The sequence below is a fragment of the Neltuma alba genome, unplaced genomic scaffold (assembly GCF_004799145.2).
Source record: "Neltuma alba isolate B1F8T4 unplaced genomic scaffold, ASM479914v2 tig00006530_pilon, whole genome shotgun sequence".
NCBI lineage: Eukaryota > Viridiplantae > Streptophyta > Magnoliopsida > Fabales > Fabaceae > Neltuma > Neltuma alba.
In genome coordinates, this window is record NW_021634490.1 from 71,205 (window position 1) to 90,894 (window position 19,690).

Here is a 19,690-nt window from a genome sequence, read left to right on the forward strand (position 1 = left end):
TCCCTAAAAAGTGCCAAACTTGTGGCACATAAGATAATGAGCAATTATGGGAATCTGGGTGTGAAATTTTACAGACAAATAGATCTCATTTTTAGCTTTAAAAAAAGTGATAATTCATCAAATTCAGAGTTGTGTGTTAAGAGTTATGTCCTTCCAAAGTTGGGCAAAAATACTGGAAATTCAAAAATTTACCAAATAAATAGTACACATTGACGAATTTCCTAGAATTATTCTGGATTGAATCGGACCTAATGATTATTTTTTCTCTATATAACTCTTAGCAAAATTCGTGTGAAAATTAGAACCACTTCATTTTGATTTTTCTAGATTTAGTTATGAATTTTCAAAATTAGCTCATTTTCGTATGAATAGTATACGGACAGGATGAACAGTGAAATCCTGAAATTCAAAATTTTTCATCCGGAAACGTTACGAAACGACTTATATTGGTTTCAATTGACATATAATGGATTCTAAAGAGAGGTGTGACGGTATACTTGAGATATGCTATATATATATTTATATGATCATAAATAACAAAATATATAATGTGCTTCACTGTAATTAATCAATAATTTATGACAATTTACTAAAAATTCATGACATAAAACAAGAACTTGACACTTATATGGTTGAGTAGAAAGCTGCAGTATTGATAGAGCAAACTCCATTTGGTAAACCCATATTTCTTCGGAGCAAGATGTATCCATTCATTCCCCAATCTTCTCCCCATGAGTTTTTCGCAATCCGATAATCTTTTCCATCATTTGAATCATATCTAACAATCAAAACAGCATGAGTCAAATTGTTTGATTCCCTGGGGCAATCCTCAACTTCATAAATTCCCTACAAATAATAAAAAAGTAATCAGATCAAACTTAAAAATGAAATAATGTTGATACTTACTCCTCAGAATTTATCATCTGATGGTGTTACACGAGGGCATCATCTGATGGCGTTACACAAGAGAGCATCATCTGATGGTGTTACACGTTGATAGTTACTAATTTTGATGGCACTATTCCCATTCTGATTAAGAAGCATATATAAAGAAACAAGTTAGACAAAGAGAAACATATAAATATACGTAGAGAAACACACACACGCACACGCACACACAGATACCATGTTGGCTCTGCAATAACCCTGTTGAGCGGAATAAGGATAATCATCTTCTCTTCTAATCCCACCATTTTTTGTAACCCAATCAAACGCATTAGAGGGCCATCCTCCTGAGCAACCTTGGCTCTTTGAATCACAATCTATGAGTTGTTGTTCAGAAAGGGTAATTAGTTCCCTTGTGGCTATTGCATGTGCTGATTCAATGGCTGCAGCAGCCGCAAATGCCCAGCAACTACCTGCGAATCATCGTTAAACATAAATCTATGAGTCCATTGAGGATCAAGGGAAGAACCAATTAAAAATGATTCTACATGTCCCGTTTGTTTGGGATATGAATGACATCACTTAATCATGTGGGCATGTGTACTATATATATTTGTGTGTCAAGTCTATGGTCATAGATAATAATATTGCCAGTTCCTAATATAAGAGCTAGTTGGGATGCTGGATTTTCAATTCAAAATATAAGACATCAATTCACTTTGCCTTACCTATTTATCATTTTTTTCCCCAAACTTGAAATAAGCTCATAAGCTTATATATAGTGCAATTCTTGATACCGATTATTGGGGGGGGGGGGACATTAAATGTTGTATGTCAATTTCTATTTGACTTGTATCGTGCTTCACAATTTCGAGCTGGTTCATTGATCTCATTGGTGTGATTCATGCTCGTATGAGATTGTTTCTTCGTTCAACGTTTGGTGAGAAAGTTCGTTATTATAGAATTCATTTTGGTTGGATCAACCTGAAACAAGGAAACATTAATCATTTGGTCCCTATAATTTTTTCTAAGTTGTAACTCAATTCCTGGACTCCGGTCAAAAAAAAAAAAAAACTCAATTCCTGGACTTTTAACCTAATGTAAGTCAACATCTACGGTTTTCATGTTGAAATTATTGATCCCTGAATTTTAACTCGATGCAATTCATTACCCATAGTTTAGCCATCTTAAGCATTAGAGCCTAAGTTAAAAATTGAGTTATTTCCCCTTATTTCCCCAAAGTAGTTAAACAACTCTTCTTTTAAAGATTATTTTGGACTCTTATACCGACTGAATACCTACTGTGCTTGATCAGAAAAATAGACTGTGGTCTTATATTTAGAATTAAGAGAATATTTAGGTGAAAACCAAACAATGATTTTAAAAATAATTTTATGATATACAAAGTATGTGAAATGAATTTTGTCTCAATTTGTGTAAAAGCACTCTTTAAAAATGCTTTTAGATTGAACCAAACACCCCTTAAATAAAATCTTGCTCTTGTTTTTTATATTTAGGACAGGGGTAGTAGAATATGTGAATGAACACTACAATATAATTGGTCACAGATCGACCGCCAAAGAACGTTAACATTTGTATAGTCGAAGTCCAAACATGTGTGGAAAATCAATTCAATGCGTACCTAATGTTTATTCAACATATTGACTATTGACTAGTGAGTCGATTGATATTTATTCAATATATATTGACTAGAGAGTCAAGAGCCTATCGTCTTTTTTAAAAAAAAAAAAAACAAGAAACTGACTTCTCTTTATCAGTTAGAGCATGTTTAGCGAATTTTTTTATTGAAAATAAAGGGTTAATATAACTTTTTATCCCCAACTTTGCCTTCATTTTGATTTTGATCCCTTAAATTTCAAATAATAGGTTGTGGTACCTCAAATTTATTTTCATTTAAAACATTGGTCACTATAATTCAACAAAAATATGGACCATTTTGTTCCTAGAAGGACTAAAACACATAGTTTGAAGTTTAAGGGACTAAAACCAAAATGAGAACAAATATGAAGGACCAAAAATTATATTAACCCTAAAATAAAGGGAATGAAATTCACAGGCTAAAAAAATGGAAGAGAATACTACCTCAAGTGCCTAATATGAGGGCTACTTAACTAATTTAGATTGATTTAAAATTATTAGTTAAGTTAATTATTTGTAGCAAATATAAGTCGATTTTTTAAAAATATCCTTTTAATTGATCATTACTATTCTTAGATGGAAACTCTTTAATACATGTAATCAATAAGGATGCTTTACAGAATGCATTATAAATTTAGAAGACAAAATGGATTAGATTACAAAGAACGTGTGAATAAATAGAAATAATAAATTAAAAGATAAAATTATCCTGTCTATACAAATACATGATGAATTAAAATTTTATATTTATTTGTATTATATTAAATAAGCAGAAGCGTGTTTTGCATTTGATTGACGTCTGTATATTTATGTCTTGACTCTCAACAATGTAATTCTAATGCAGCTATTTAAGGCAGTGAAGCAGCGTCACAAAATGTAGCCTCCTTTCCCTTATAAAAGTCTAACTAAACATTTCAATCAGTTTTTTAAATTAGTATTACATGTAATCCTTTTTCATGAAATCAATCCAAACAAGGGCATATTATTCTACTTATGAAAGAAAATAATCATTTAAAGCCAGTCTAAAGCGTGACTTCTTTTCACAGTGGCTCTTTTAAAAAAAAATGTTTATACGCATATTATGACTAGTTCTCCCTGGTTTTTTTTTGTAAGAAATAAATAACTGAATTTGGCCAAAAAAACTTAATTATCTAAATTCCAAAGTTGGTTAAAATTAAGGGTTAAGATGCGTTTAACACCCTGAACTATTTTCTCAGGTATGCCCAGTGTCCTAAAATTGGTTGTGCTACACCCAATATCCTGAAATAATTAAAATGGCACACCCAAATTCCAGGCTAACAAAAGCTTTGTGCTCACCATTAATCCCATGACTCAGCTTAAATTTGAGCATATAAAATCCTATTTGGCATATTACATAAGCAGCTGATGTCATTTTTTGCTTACACTGAATTTAATTTTTTTCCCCTTTCCTTTTAAAGCCAGAGATGGATTGATTCAGAGCAAGATAGGAAACAAAATCAGGGTTCAATCTTCTAACTCATTTTTCGTCTACCACTCGAGTTTAAATCATTGAAAGATCTCTGCACCGCCACTAATCAGGTACTCCAACAAGATACAAGAAAAGCTCATCCATTTGATTTTTCTAGTAATCAGTGCAGGAATAAACTATATTCTAGAAGGAGAACTGCAAAGCACAATAGAAGGCTCATACAAGGAGCAAGAGATAGCTCATCCATTTGATTCACTACTTTATTCCTATTTATAAGTCACTTGTATTGTAATCCCCCAAACCACGAAATATATTAAATTAATAATTTTTACACATTTTGCTCTTATTAAAGGAAGGGTATTTAAAAAATATGTTTTATATTTTTTTCTCATCTATCTAAACCAACTAGAGCAAGACTAACAAATGCTCATTAGTTAACTTACAACTGACTTGTCGGCCTACTGCAGCCTCAACGACCCACCCCAGAACAGTACGGCGAACTGGGCAGCTCTATGGAAGCTAAAGATCCCACAAAGATGCAAAACCTTTGCCTGGATAATGGCTCATGAACGTCTCCTCACAAATGAGGCTAAACTTAAACGCCACATGCACATTGATGGAACGTGCCCTCGATGCGGATCCCGTATGGAGAGCATCACCCATGCACTTCGGGATTGTGAGGTGGTGAAAAGAATGTGGGCGAGTCACGTGAAACCGGAAGCCCTGGACTGCTTTTTTAATGCTCCTCTATAGGATTGGATCAAGTTGAATATGAAACAAAATCCCAGTAATCAGGACTGCTATTGGAAAGGGATGTTCGTCGTTACCTGCTGGGCTATCTGGCAAAACCGGAACAACTTGGTCTTCAATAACGGCTTTAGGCAACTAGATGGCATGATAGAACATGCAAAGGCAATCCTTGCATGCATGAACAAGATCACGGACAAGATTCATAGCGTGAAACTGACGAGTACCCCAACGGCAGTGGAGGATGGAGCCAGGGTTGTGGAAGGAAGATGTATGACTGAAGTTGACGACACTTTCGCTTATGACTCGGATGTAGCCGCGTGCGGTGGCATTATCCTGGATGACTCGAACCAGGTGAGGGAAGGCTTTTACTCAAGACTTCGCTTAGGAGACGCCTTGACTGCGGAGCTTTGGGGTTGTCTCCTCGGCCTTAAGCGAGCCTGGGATATGGGAATCCGTGATGCTGTGCTGAGATCGGATTGTTACGAGGCCTTGCACTTGATACGAGGTCATGTCCCTGAGTTACATGAGGATTGGTCCCTGATCATGGAAGTGAAGCAAGTCCTTAACAGAGACTGGCAAATCGACCTGAAGCAATGCCGTAGAGAGGATAATACAAGAGCCGATACGCTCGCCAAGTTCACCTTGAACCTTAGCCTGGGATTTCAGATCTTAGGCCCCTCTAGCGTCATGAATGTGTTGAATGCGGAAGGTGTAGGATAGTTCGTTTTCGTTGACATCTGATTCTCAGTTTGTTTGTTATCATTATCCCTACTATCAAAAAAAAAACTTACAACTAACTTGTATTTATAAATAAACTTTTTCCCTAGCAACATAGTACTATATAAATAAATTATAGTATGAATTTCCTCATAAGAAACTAACCAATGAAAGAAATCTCAGTCTCCTAGCAGGTGACACGCATTATTATTGCCTATTGTGTGGGATTGAAACAAACACTCCATTGGCCAAAAAGAAACATGAAAAAAAACGAAGACCTGTAAATATAAAGGCGAAGTTACAAAATACCCATAAACTTATCCTAAAAGTATACTCATAACCATAACCTTTTTGGAGGTACAAAAATACCTATAATCTTCCAAAGTGAGGGCAAAAATACCATAACCATTAATTTCTGTTATGTTGACTGTTAGTCTGACAAACCTATCTTTTTACATGCATTTTCATATATTTTTGGTGGGTTTTTGTCATTATTATTGGTCCTTGATTGTATTATTTGAGTATACTTCATATTAGAATGCTTTAACTCGAATTAGTACATAATAGGGTAAATTTGTCATACTTGTGATTGATTGATCTTTAAGGACAATTAATGCTATCTTATTCTTGAATTTTGGTTGCAGGTTTTTAGAAGATTTTAAAATAAAATGAAAATATAAAAAAAATATAACATAAATAAATAAATAAAAATAATAATAATAAAAAGGGGAGCAAAACATTGCGTTTTGCGTCCTGACCTAAAACATTAAACCATCATCATCTCGTTTTGGGCAAGGGAGTGATGGCAGAAAGGGATACACAGGTAGAGAGCGAACAGCAAGGGAGAGGGAGACGATCAGGGCCGCCGGCGACAGCATCACAGACCAAAGGAGCTTGATGGAGGAAGCACGGTCTTGAGCCATTCTCTCCCATCACCACCATCTTCGTCTTCGCTGAATCCTCCTGGTGGCAAAGAGGAGTTCGACAGCGAGAGGTGTGACCGATGAGGAGACCAGAAAACAGAGAGCAGAGGGAGGCAGATGAGAGTGAGAGGCGACTCAACGTGAGAACCAGCGACAGCGTGAGGCAGAGTCTTCCATCATCACCATCGTCTTGATCTTCTTCTTCTTTTGGGCATGACAGAATGAAGGACCAGAGGAGGCAGAGTGAGTTAGCAACTTACAGTCTTCACAGCCAGCAAACTCTACCTCATTCTTTATCAGAATTCACCATCATTGTCTCTCCCACATATGTTCAATTCCACCTTTGTCATCATCTTCGATCACTGCTTCTGGTTCTAGGGAAAGGGAGAGTTCAATGATTCTTCACTGTTCTTCATGGCTCCATCAAATTGGAGCTTGATTAGAGCTGTTGTGATGGTTAGATATAGCTAAATCCTTCAATTCTCTAGCACAGTGTTGATGGCTTGAACTTGGAGCTTCAAAAGGAAGTTTCAGCTCTTCCAATCTTTACTTCTTTCATTGTAATTGTGATTTCTAGGTCTTAGAATGAATTTTACAATGTTTGAATGTACTATAATGATTTATATTTGTATTGAGATTGGTTGTAGTTGTTGGAATCTTTGATTACCATTTGACATTACACTATGGTTAACTTTAATTTCTTCACGTTGTAATTGGTTAGACTATATTTTGAAATTATTGGTAATTCAAGGTGGCTTGGTTATTGGACTAAAAATGTCAATTGCTTTTCTTTAATTCTCTTCAACTACCTGAGCTGAAACCATTTAATTGTGAGTAATTAATATGTGAAGTGGCTTGGAATTGATTATTCCAATTAAACCGAGTGTAAAGGGTGACCCTTAGAGTTAAAAATTAAAAAAAAAAAAAGTTCCACGGCTACATCATCCCCTTCACTCTTGTTTTGAAAACAACAATCACTACCCAGAAAATAAACTAGAGGAAAAGAATCATGCAAGACAATCACCCAAAATCTAGACCTCATTAAAAACAACAATCAAATATTAAGCATTAAAATCATTCTTCATCAAAAGCCGAAGCAATCGAACATTATTTGAAGCTGTGAAGCAGGAAATGAACTTGAGCACTTGAAGGAGTGATACAGAACTCATGCATATATTGTGGGAGAAATCAAAACCCATAATCCTCAAAGAACAATCATCTACAAGATTGGAAAAGTCAGAAATCAAAATAAAGAAAAAAAATCAAACGCAGAACCATCAATTGAAGAAGATAGGAATCAAGCTATATTTACACAAACTCATGTGAGGGACAGATTGCTACATCTCAGCCCAACTTCTTGAAATCGAAGCTAGATCCCGTATCCCGCTGTCGAATGCCCACCTGAGATGAACCTCATTTTGGGTTCAACACTAATCACTGTCATAGACGGAGGCCGAATTCCTTCATCGTCGATGTTAATCCCAGATCAACACCAATCACTGTCAGAGATTTGGGTTTAACGCTGAACTTCATCTTCGACTACCTTCCACCTGTTCTCTCTATCATCTCCGTCTTTTCCTTGTTCGTCTTCTCGGGCAAGCACACCCTCAATTTCGGCCATGGAAGCCACCATTCATGGTGATTTAGCCTGGAAGCAACTCCTCATCTTCTGCAAACCTTCGATCCAAGAGAACACAAGCAAGCATCGAAAGGGGTCACTAATTCTCGTACCCGCGTTGTCAAAGCCACTCCTCCTTATCGATCTGGTTCGTGGTTGTAGAAGAAGCAAGATAAGAGGTTGCGGCTGAAGGGTGTGTCTTTTGGCTGGGAAGGTTTATTTTTCAATTTTTAATAAATTAATCTGAGTGGGCATGTGGATTATTTTGTAGTATTTTTAATCTCTCCCTTTCCCTTCCAGCAAGGACATTATTATAGCCGGGTCATCTTCCATGTCAACATTTTAATCAAACTAACGGTCAACATAATAAGGATTAATGGTGGTGGTATTTTTGCTCTCATTTTGAAAGATTATGGATACTTTTGCATCTCCGAAAAGTGCATCAAAATCTTCCACGTCAGCATTTGAATGCACTTTTAATATAAATTTACAGATATTTTTGAACCTAAATATGGTGAAGTGCACTAAAAAATTGAGAGAAGAGACTTGGAAAATAAAAACGGAGAAGAGACTTGTGGGGTCCACGTGTCGTATAAAGTGTGTATGTGTGTGATTATGTATGGAAGCAAAAAACTAATATAAGGTCCGGCTAATTTTTTTTATTATTATATTTTTATAGTTTCATCTGATTTTTAATTATATTTTTGTTAAATTGTCTTTTACTACTTGTAATCACGGAGACTTGATTAAAATGAGGTGAAATTATAAGTACTTCATAAAAAAATAACTACCTAATTAAAATCAAGTGAAATTATAAGCTTCTGATTAAAAAAACTACAAGCACTTTTGAAAACCAGATGAAATTAATAAACTGCTCCTTCCAAACATATATATACTGAGTTGAGATTAAAAAAAAAAAAGCAAACTAAATGTTTTTTAAGTTATGAAACTCTCTGACGTGACTCTGTTGCATTCTCGTTTGATTTATGAAACTGTTTTTCAGCGTAAATAAAAATAAGAATTTAAAGTTACAACTGCCTGGTCTGGAGATAGTATTAATTAAAATATTAATCTAAAAGATTATTTTAAAATATAACTTTAAAAGAAAACAGAGATACAGATTTGGTATGAAAGACCAAAACGGATAACGTGTGTGGTTGGATAGCGCTAAAAATATAGAAAAATTCTTCGCAACTTTCAGAACATTCCAAAGCCAACTAAGTTTGACCCACAAATGAGCTGCAAGGTTATAGAACCCGCAATTATGTTTGAGTTGACTCGTATAGTCAGCCCAAGTTTATTTGCATTTGAGTTGGATGAGTTGAATAATAAATTCCACACATTATCTTAATTCAAAACATTAGTAATTTAAATAACTATTTAAAATTTGTAAGTACTCTCAATTTATTATATATCTATTACAATTTTACTCCCTGTCCCTCATAATAAAAAAAGTTATCAAAATCTTACGGTTGAAAACATGTTTGGGATATATACTTTTTTTTAATTATACTCTTATTTTTAAAAAGAATACATGAGAAATAACGAGTAAAATTTTATTGCAGAGGCCACAGAGGCAATATGTGACGCATATTTAATGCGGGTAAAAATACAAAGAGAAACTTATTTAAAACACCTCTACTTGGAAACGCAAGTTGGTTGTTGAGTAAAGGCTATTTGGATCTGCGTTTGTTTAGTACTTATAAATTATGATTAAAAAACTATTTATAAATCATTACAAACAAGCCCTAAAATGATATAAATTATGATTAAAAAACTATTTATAAGTCATTTCAAACAAGCCCTAAAATGAGTTTCCTCTCCCAGGCATAAGAAAACAAGTTGGATAGCTTATAGACTTGCATGTTTGGTAGTTGCAGATACTGAGAGATGAAACTTCGAACAAGCTTGGATGGAAGTGAGACCAGCGATGAGGTATTTATAGCGTGATTCATGTTAGCTGTGAAGGAAAAAGACAAAATATAAATACCAGTGTGTTACATATAAATATATTTTTCCAGCAACACCGTAAAATTTAATGTATTATCCTTATGAAAAGGAGAATTTAATTTATTCTTGATCGGAATGATTCATATTTTGACCATATATTTTGTATTGATACTATTCAGCCCACTGCTAAGGCTTTGAAGAAGTGAAGTTTGATACAAGATTGAAGGCTTTGACCACATTTGAGGCTCCAAATTTGAAGGTTGCTATAGACTGTGTGTTCATTTAATGGATGCTTAAGAAATTGAGGAACTTGAGTATAAGGGAACTTAAAATTTGCAATTTTAATTGATGATTTTGTTATTAACTTCAGATAGTCATACTATTGGGCAGACTTTGTATTGATTAACATAAGGGGAAAACATAATCCATCATTGACAAAAAAGAATACTGACGGAATTGTGTACAGTCCACATCTCATTATTATTAGGTGTTGATGGATAAGAATAATTGTGTACGTTGACGTCAAATAAATCATTCTTTAATAGCATGTTGAAATGTAATGTGTTGCGCGTTTATCTTAGTCCTCCCTTAAAAAGGAAAAAAAAAAGTATCGTGTCCAAAATTTTAAAGGCTAATTGTATTTATTGCACTTGTTATTATTTTTTGGGGTCCGAATAAAATAGAGTGTTCACATAATGTAATCTAATGTTGTTTATATTGTTTTATTTGGTATATCATTATAAGAATATGATGCATGGGTATAAAAATGATTGGTTAGAGAATATTAAAAATGTAAGAATAGATGGAAATAATACACCAAGAATCAAAATTATCCTGTCTATACACGCACATATATAATGAATTAAAGTTGTGTGTGTGTGTGTTATACTAGTAGTGTTAGTTCCATATCGAATTACAAGAGTTCTACATCCCATTTCATATGTTCAATAATGTAATTCTAATGCAGCTATTTAAGATAATTAAGTACTAAAACATCTAGTCATTAATATAAGACTTAATTGATTAATTTGGGGAGACTAATGAAGCTAAATTAATGCTTTAAAATATTTATATTTATGATCTTTCTTCAAATTAATTTGTTTTACTTATAAATTCATATATAATTTTATGATACACATAAGTATTTTAGAAAGATCATATAATATGTTTAAGTAAATTTTCAGCTTTCTTATAATCTTTTTAAATTAGTCAACTAGTTCTTATATTGAAGATTAGAAATAGAATTACAAAGTGTTAGTCTACTTTTTTTTCATTATAAAAGCCCAACCAAAACATTTAAATCAGTCACTAGTTAATGGTTATTGATAAACCGTGTTTTTATCAAACAAAGGACAATTTTTCAGTTTACTTTCCTATGATAGTATCAAATTGCTCGTAAACTAACCAATAAGAGCAATCTCTGTCTCCCTGCAAGTGACACACGCCACCACTACTATAGTGTGCAGAACACTTCATGGACCCCAAAAAAAAAAAAAAGGGACGAACCTTAACGAGAGAAGAGACTTGTGGGGTCCCAATGTCGTATCGTTTCATTTGATTATTAATTAAATTTCTGTAATTTTTTATTGGATTCTTATAGTTTCATTGATTTTAATTACATCTCTGCAGCATTTTTGTCATTCTTATAGTTTCACTTAATTTTTAATTAGGTAACCATAAAATTTTTTTCACCTCGAAAACTACATAAGAGGTGGGCTACCATAAATTCCAAAAAAAAAAAAAGTTCCAAACCACACAGGTTGATTCTAATTTTTTCTATTATTATTTTTAATAAAAAATTTAATTTTTATTTATAAAATATTGTTCGTAACGTTTATATTATTTAATATCTTTTATAGGATTTTAATCTTTTAATATTTTTAGTTTTTAAGCGGCTAATAACAATATAATATACTTAGCCGGTATTTAATGTAAGATCTAATTTACTAATTTGAGTAGATTAAGAATGTTAGTTAAATTATTTAATATAATATATATTTTTTAAAACATTCTTAGTATCTTTTTTAATTCTTTCTGTCCCTCTTCTACTTGATTATTGTTAAGAAAATATTAATAGGGTTAATTTTAAAAAATTAATAAATATGTGAAATGAGTCTTATATATAATATGAATATCAACTGTCCAAATGGGTCATATATTAATGATCGGAGGAATACTAATTCTAGTTCTAAATTTAGGAGCTAGGTCAGACAAGAGTTTACTTTGATTCTTAATATAGGACATTAATCCACTTGATTTTTCACATTTATAATTTTTTTAAGATATTCCTATTGATTATAAATAGTAAAGGGTTTCTATCAATGTGTAGTTACAATAAGTATGATTAGAAAATGTATAGTAAGGAAATCAACAAATAACTAACTAAAATATGTATTAAATTAATAATATCAATTTAAAAACTCACCATATAAAGTGGCTAATTAATAGTATTAATAGAGTTGTAAATACTACCTTCGGTCCTAATTATAAGAACCAGTTGACTAATTTGAAGAGATTAAGAAAGTAAGTTGAGTTAGTTATATATCCTAAATAGGTGTTGTTTTTCCTAAAATATCTTTGCTAATCAAGTGTATTGTGTAATATCCCAAATTTTATGGATTTGAGTAAAGCATGATGAAGGAGAAATTTTTAGAGAAATTGTTGAGATTAATACCCTTAAAATATGGTGTGACTAATTATAAAGTTAATTTCAAGAATTTAGGACCTATTTTCTTGGAATATTCAAAAAAAAATAGTTAGAGGCTAATTTTTGAGGTGAGATTTTTAAGATAATTATTTTATGGACTAAAGAAGCTAATAGAAGAAGAAAATTCATATAAAATATCCATGTTTGATTTCTGGAATTATTTGATTATCCAAGAAAAATAGAGAAGGATCAAATTGAAGGGAAAATGAAGACCAAAGGGTATAATAGTCATTTCACACCCCCTTACCGACTTATTCTACCCTAATATCTTCTCCCTTCTTATTTTCCTCTGCCATTCGAAGTGCAAACAGAGGGAGAGCTGAGAGAGTTTGAGAAAGATCAAGAAAGGGAAAGGCTAGTAGAGGAGAGAATCAGTTCATCTAAAAGTGGAAATCAAACAAAGTGAGTCTCCTGAATCTTCTTCCATCTTTATTTTCTGTTATTTGGTCATGTGTTGCAAGACGATGATGAAGATGAAATCTGGTTTTTGAGGGAGAAAGTGAACAGCATGACAGTCAAGCTGTAGAAACGTGCTTAATGGTTAGGATGAAGTTTGTGGTTGAGATTTCTGCACTGGCTTTTCACGGTTGATTGCTCTGGTTAAAGTTTCTGAAACAGGGGTTTGAGTATTTAAGGAAATGGCTTCTGGTTTGGGTAATAGATGATTAACAAGTCTAAATATAATTAATTATTTTCTGGTTGTATGATTATAATATGTTGATTTTATATGCTCTGTGTGGTTATTGAGGGATCGAAGAGTGCGTGCTTTGAATAAGAAGAATTTCAGACTTAAGGAGGGAAGCATGCTGTTCGATTTTTGCTGGTCAAGAAGCATTTGAATGCTAAAACGAAATGCATGAGCTGTAAATATATATATATATATATATATATATATATATATATAGGACCAAGCCTTTTGAGACGGAGCATTGGGAGAAAGAGTTGGGCTGATTCTAATTTAATGATATTCTCGAAGATATGTTCGGACCCAACATTCCAAATGTTTATGTTGATACGTGGCCTCCATTCTTGAAAGGCAAATGGAAAGAGATAGTATAAAATAGTGCTACATAATATTTTGGGGTGAAGGCCGTATGGTCTAATGGAAGAAGGAGCTATTATTTGTTTGGGTTAAAAACCGCTGGATAGGAAAGGAGCAAAATGAGTTTGAATATTTGAATGCTACATGGATTGGAAAGTGATTGTCCTTTAAATCTGGAATTTTAATAAAAGGAGGAATTGTTGAATTTGAGAACCAAAATCTGATTCGAAGTTTATTGGGTTGTTGATTTATTTTTAAGCCTAGGAATAAATGATCTATATATAGATATAAATATTAATTTGCCCTTACCTATATAATTTATAGGATTTGATATTTGTTCAAGTCCATTAAGAAGGGAGCCAAGGAAGAAGCAACGGGAAGTTAGTATGGAAGAAAAAGCAAAAGGTAATAACTCTTTTCCTTTAATGTGATTGTGCATTGATTGCCACATGCTTGGATGTGCCTTTATGCTGATTGTGCATGAGAACATGTAAGTTGTCTTTGCATAATAATATTTGTCATGACAATATGCGCTGGTTTCCATTTATTTTGGAATGTGGACGCGATAGATAGCGATTAGCTATATGGGTGTATGGTGTATATGCATCATTGATTATACTTGGATGCAAGGTGTTGTTCTCTTTGGCCTGTGTAGCATGTTGTTTGTGATCTTGTATGATTACGTGAGGGAAATTTGTTACTATTGGGATTCTTTAGAATCTCACCGCTTCTTCCATGTAATACAGCAAGAGCAAGTACTCCTAAGGGCAAGGGAGTAGTGATCGGCGGAGTTTAAAGGTGCAAGAAGCTGGCGATCATTTGTACATATATATTTTGCTTAAAATGCATCTTATTTTGGAGTAAAGATATATATTGTATATCTATTTTGGTATGTAAATATTCCTCCATAAGGAGATGACTAAGGGTAGATAGATCATAATGACTGCTATTGAAGGAAATGGTCAAATTTTTTGATATAATTATTATTTGGCCTAAAATTATGTGTATCTAATTATGTATCTTGTCGTGTGAGCCAATGGCCAGGGTGTCAAATGTTAAACCCTATTGGCTATGGTTGACTTAATTCAGGATTCGAAGGGCCGGATGGAAATAACAATATATATATATAATTCCCAGGATGAATAAGAACAATATATATATAATTCCCAGGATGAAACCTGGTTTTTAATGGATCATGATTAAATAGAATAATTCTACTAGTATATAAGGGATAGGTGTTACATATTGACTAGAACTATCATTATTAGAAGGACTACTTTAGAAAAAAAAAAGTATAAATATGAGAGACAAAATGGATTGGGGTCTTATATTTAGGACCAAAATAAAAGTCAAATGGGTTCTTATATTAAGGACCAGATGTAGTATTATTATAAAAGTTGTTCACAACATTATGAATATTAAAAAATCTCAGTTTAAAAACTTGAAAACATGTGGTTAATATAGTTACTGAAGTTGTGAATACTATTACAAGAGTTGTTAATCATGTCAGAAGAAGCGAATTTTTCTGATATAAATGTATCGACCAGGTAAAGCTCCACCCCTTCTCAGGTGTCCCTGTTTGGAATGTCCTCTCCCAGCGAAATGGCTTTTTTTTTTTTGTTTACCCCTATGATGATTTCTTGTTGCACGATGTAGCTATTCCGGATCGCTTTTTCCAGGTAAGGGTCCTTTCAAAGTTTAAAAAATCTCTGTTTAAAAGGTTGAAAGGCAGGTGGTTAATAGCATTAATGAAGTTGTGAATATCATTACGGGAATCACCTTATGAGAGTTGAAACAAAATTCTAATAAATAGTTGCTATTCGCCGGAATTCTGACAGCCGACCAGCTGATGGAGTGACTTGAAGTTTTTTTTTTTAAAAGGCAGTATTGTAAATCGACCAACGTTTTAAAATTCCAATTTAGTTATTATGAGTAATTTAAAATTTTATAAGTTTAAGTGACCATTTGAAAATTTATAAATTCAACTATCATTTTATTAGAAATTTTTCTTTTTTCTTCTCCCTATTGCGCTGGCCAATCCCCACACCTTCCTCATGCTTCGCTCGACAAACCTCATGTTTCTCTCTCCACAGTCCTCTCTCCCACAGAGGCCAATTCTCCACTCTCCACATTTGGGAATTTGGAATTTGGACGGTTTGTTAATTTTTCTTTTTTCACCCACAGATTCTTTTTTGCTAATTTTAACTTATAAATTTTGGAATTTCATTTATAAAAATGCAAATTTTCATGCATCCATGAAATTCTATAAATAAAAATTAATAATTTTTACATTATTTAAACAAAATAAACTATAAGCATCTAATTTAAAATTGTAATAAACTATAAGAATATATATAGATTAATTTTTTCTATGTAAAAATAGGACACATTTTGCCAAAATTTCCCCTCATTTATTGCTAACAGTGCTTTAATACCTCTAAAAACATTATTTTGCTCCAATGGTAAAACAAACAAAATGCTGTTCTATGCTCATTTAGAATTAGAAAAGAATGCAATATAAAACAAATTTTTGGTCAAAGACAAATATAATGAAATAAAGGAAGTAAAGAACAATTTAATTGTAGTTAATGGCCGTCAAAAATTAATAATTGTAGTTCATGGCTGGTAAACAAATCAAACCAATATGAAATTCTTTATAAACGAATTAATGAAAGAAATTTGTCTTCTTCCACATAACACCCGCCACTATTGTTGCCTACGTTGTGTGATTGAAATTTAAATTACTACGTACGCTCTCCCAAGGCCGTTTAATAAGAGGAGACTTATGGGGTCCAAATGTCAAATAAACTCGGTAATACATTAGAGTCCTATTATCCTTGAAATGGGCAAAAAATAACTTAATATCATGAAGCGACTATTATTAAGTCTATAATACTAATGTCTCTTTTCGCTTTGACGGGAATTAGTGAGGAGGATAGGAGAGATTTTAATTAGATTAATTTTTCTTTTAAAAAAACAACAAACGGGGTTATAAAAATTTAATAAAGAAAGATGGCAAAAAAATTCTTTCGAAAACGTTCAACTCCGTTTCTCCTTAAAAAAAAAAAAATCAGGCTGATGAAAATCTGTTCTCCCACTCAAATCAAATAATTAAGGGGAAGAAAATGGTACTGCTTAGGTATATATTTATTCGCCATAATTAAAAACAATGATTAAATGGATATTTACAATCCATGATTTATTTATATGTAATTTATTAAAATATTTTCAAAATGGAAAAAATGTGTTTTCTTCTAAAGTCATATTTTTATAAATTAATAAATTTATATGACGTGTTGTGGAGGGAATTACTGCATTAAAAGTCATCTAACGAATACAAAGGGTCGTGATCAATCACGATAGCACATGGCCTCTTGAGGTATGTAAGTTGTAATAATGTATTTCTCTCATTAATATTTCTTATGCAATTATCATCCCAGTCTTTAGACTGGAGAAAAAGATTTGATTATTTTACCAATATCGTGTAAGTTAATGAAGGGGTGATAACTCCTGATTGAAATATAGTGGTGCATAATTGTTATGCAGGCTTGGTCTTGGAAGCAATGAAGGAAGAAAAGTTGTTCATAAATTTGGGTTCAAATATAAAAGAATTTGGATCTTACATTATAAAGAGATTAACTGCATCAAATTGGGTTGTTGGGCTCAAGAAAATCCTGATGCAAGGCCTTCCATGGAACTTTAAAGATAATAGTATTCACTGTACTTAATATAGAAGTTAGTTTGACTTTTAATTCGGTCTAAATATAAGATCTCAATTCACAGTCTTTATTCATTTTTCTTCAAGATAGTCTTTATAATAATTACACATATTTAAGGTTTCATCAAATGTTAAAACTAATACACTTGATTAGCAATAATACTCTAGGAAAGATAGTATCTATTTATTACAACAACAAAAATTAACAAACTTCCTTAACAAGTTATAAATTAGCCAGGGTTGATTTCTTTAAAATATCCTTTTAATTGATCATTATTATCCTTGTATGGAAAACTCATTAATATATGTAATCAATAGAGATATTTTAAAGAATGCCTCATGAATTTAGGAGACAAAACGGATTAGATTACAAAGATAAAATTATCCTGTCTATACACGTATATGATGAATTAAAATTGTATATTTATATGCACTATATTAAATAAGCAGAAGCGTGTTTGGCATTTGATTGGGGTCTTTATATTTATATCTCTCAACTCTCAACAATGTAGCTCTAATTCAGCTATTTAAGCCAACGAAGCAGCATCACAAAGTCAAAATGCAGCCTCCTTTCCATTGTAAAAGTCTAACTAAACATTTCAATCAGTTTTTTACGTTAGGATTACATCCAATCCTTTTTCATGAAATCAATCCAAACAAGGGCATATGAGTCTACTTATGAAAGAAAATAATCATTTAAAGCCAGTCTAAAGGGTGACTTCTCTTCAAATTAGCTCTTTTACAAGAAATGTTTATGCACATATTATGACTTGTTCTCTCTAGTTTTTTTTATAAGAAATAAATAACTGAATTTGGCCAAAAATACTGAAATATCTAAATTCAAAGTTGGTTAAAATCAAGGGTTAAGATGCATCTGACATCCCGAATTGTTTTCTCAGGTATGCTCAATGTCCTAAAGTTATTTGGGAAAATGACACTAAGGGCTCACAGAAGAGAAAATACTGCAAAAGGTCCCTAAATAAAGCTGGGAACTACTTAGGAGTCCTAAAGGGACTTGGTTACAATAAGACAAATTGTGAAAAGACTATATTGTCCCTACTGAAATAAAATCTGATTTTGAACCCTATTCCTATTTGCACATTGCTATCTCACTCTCCTCTCAAAAACTAGTGCTAAATCAACCCTCATTGGAAGCAAGGAGCCTCAAATCTGTTCACCTTCACCGTAATCATTGAAGATCATCCAGGTATAGGGCATCATTGAAGCTATTTGTGGTCGAAACAAAGCTATTGTCGTCATCATCTCTGTGTTCATCCTATTCTTCATTTACAGCAATATATTCCTCTTGTTTCTTTGCAAATTTTTTGGGTTTAAAATGCTACATTGGGAGAGTTGGTGATTTAAGTTGGGGTTTTATTGTAGGTGGGTAGGATGATGATGGGTGCTTTTTTTTTGGTTATATTGTGGGTGGTTTTGCTCTGTTTTAGCATGGTTTAGTATGAAAGGCTGAAGAAAATGAAAGTTAGTGTGGGTAGAAACCTTTTCTACGAAATGGGATATTGTGTTGTCAATGAAGGCTGCAAAAGTTTTGAATGGATGCCGCGATAGTTGTCAATAGTATTGCTTCACTTGTCAATAATAGCTAAATGATTGTTGATACAGTTTTACATTAATGATGGCCAGTAAATTTAGGAAGCATTTATTTTGCTTTGTTCATATAGGGGTAAGCTTATAAATGATGGAGAAGATGATGTGAGATATATTGGAGGTAGTGTAAGAACAACAAGTATAAAAGAAGGGACAAGTTATGAAGAGTGCAACTGAAGCTAGGTATATGATTATGCTTGTAAAGTAGCATTTTGTATTGAAGTCATTAAATGCTATGATAAAAATAGTTGATGAGACTATGCTTACAATTTACAGTGCCACTTTTTACAATTTAATATGGTTGTATTGACAAGTAAATTATGTAGTTAATATCCATGGACTAGTGCACAAGTAGTGTTATTGTTTTGTATCAAATTCATGGATAATCTAATTCTATGCAGCCTATTACTTAGTGTGAAGGTGTTATTTATTTGAAAATTTCAATTAAATTATGCTTAACAGAGTAATTCTGAAAATGACATTAAACAACAGAAAATTTAGCAAGTTACAATGGCCTTATTAGCAAGATGACATGTGGATATTAACAACTGATATTAAAAATTTTCAAATTGAAGGTGTCATTTATTTACAATGTTCAATTAAGTTACAAGTAACTTAAAATAAAAATATTAACCAGAAGGTATAACCAAAATTTATGTTAAT

General features: G+C 32.5%; 1 protein-coding gene across 1 annotated transcript; it reads right to left on the reverse strand.

Annotated features, from left to right (window-relative positions):
• Nucleotides 1-624: 624 nt before the first annotated feature.
• Nucleotides 625-2,060, reverse strand: LOC114750566 (P34 probable thiol protease-like). The gene is made up of 3 exons (XM_028939161.1): nucleotides 2,057-2,060; nucleotides 1,126-1,358; nucleotides 625-846 (listed from the first exon to the last, which is right to left on the reverse strand). The coding sequence occupies exons 1-3, from the start codon at nucleotides 2,058-2,060 to the stop codon at nucleotides 625-627; spliced, it is 459 nt and encodes a 152-aa protein (XP_028794994.1).
• Between the last annotated feature and the right edge of the window lie 17,630 nt (nucleotides 2,061-19,690).